Here is a 372-nt window from a genome sequence, read left to right as displayed (position 1 = left end):
AAGCGATACAGACCGTCCAAAACGAAATAACAGCTAACACAAACCCATCACAGACTCGTCCATATTCTCTCACCTTTTCCCCTCTGCCGAAGCTGCAACTCCGACGCTATGCAGGCTGCAACATCGTCATCGTGAGGTCATCATGGTGGGAGATATCAATCAGTATAGTATCTACTTTGAAGCAATTGCAACGTGGATATAAGAGAGACGCATTATTGCTAATAGACAGTGTGGCAAATGTAATACGAACCGTCAACGTCTGTTCTGTTTTTACTGTTCGTTTTTTGTGAAAGAAAAAAAAAATGGAAGGTAAAAAAAGACCATGTTTTTTTCGTATCGAGAATAAGAAGTGGGAGAGAGAAAAAAGGTGTA

The 372-nt window shown here is 40.6% G+C and overlaps 1 protein-coding gene across 2 annotated transcripts in view; it reads right to left on the bottom strand.

The window, feature by feature from the left end:
• LOC119585845 overlaps positions 1 to 372 on the bottom strand; it is a 6,932-nt gene that overhangs the window by 2,091 nt on the left and 4,469 nt on the right. For both annotated transcript variants that reach the window (XM_037934578.1, XM_037934577.1), the window contains exon 3: positions 74 to 115. In XM_037934578.1, the coding sequence (XP_037790506.1) occupies positions 74 to 115 (42 nt within the window). The remainder of the gene's footprint in view (positions 1 to 73; positions 116 to 372) is intronic.

This window comes from Penaeus monodon, chromosome 20 (genome assembly GCF_015228065.2).
Source record: "Penaeus monodon isolate SGIC_2016 chromosome 20, NSTDA_Pmon_1, whole genome shotgun sequence".
Taxonomy (NCBI): Eukaryota; Metazoa; Arthropoda; class Malacostraca; order Decapoda; family Penaeidae; genus Penaeus; species Penaeus monodon.
This window is presented reverse-complemented; position numbering and strand designations above follow the sequence as displayed.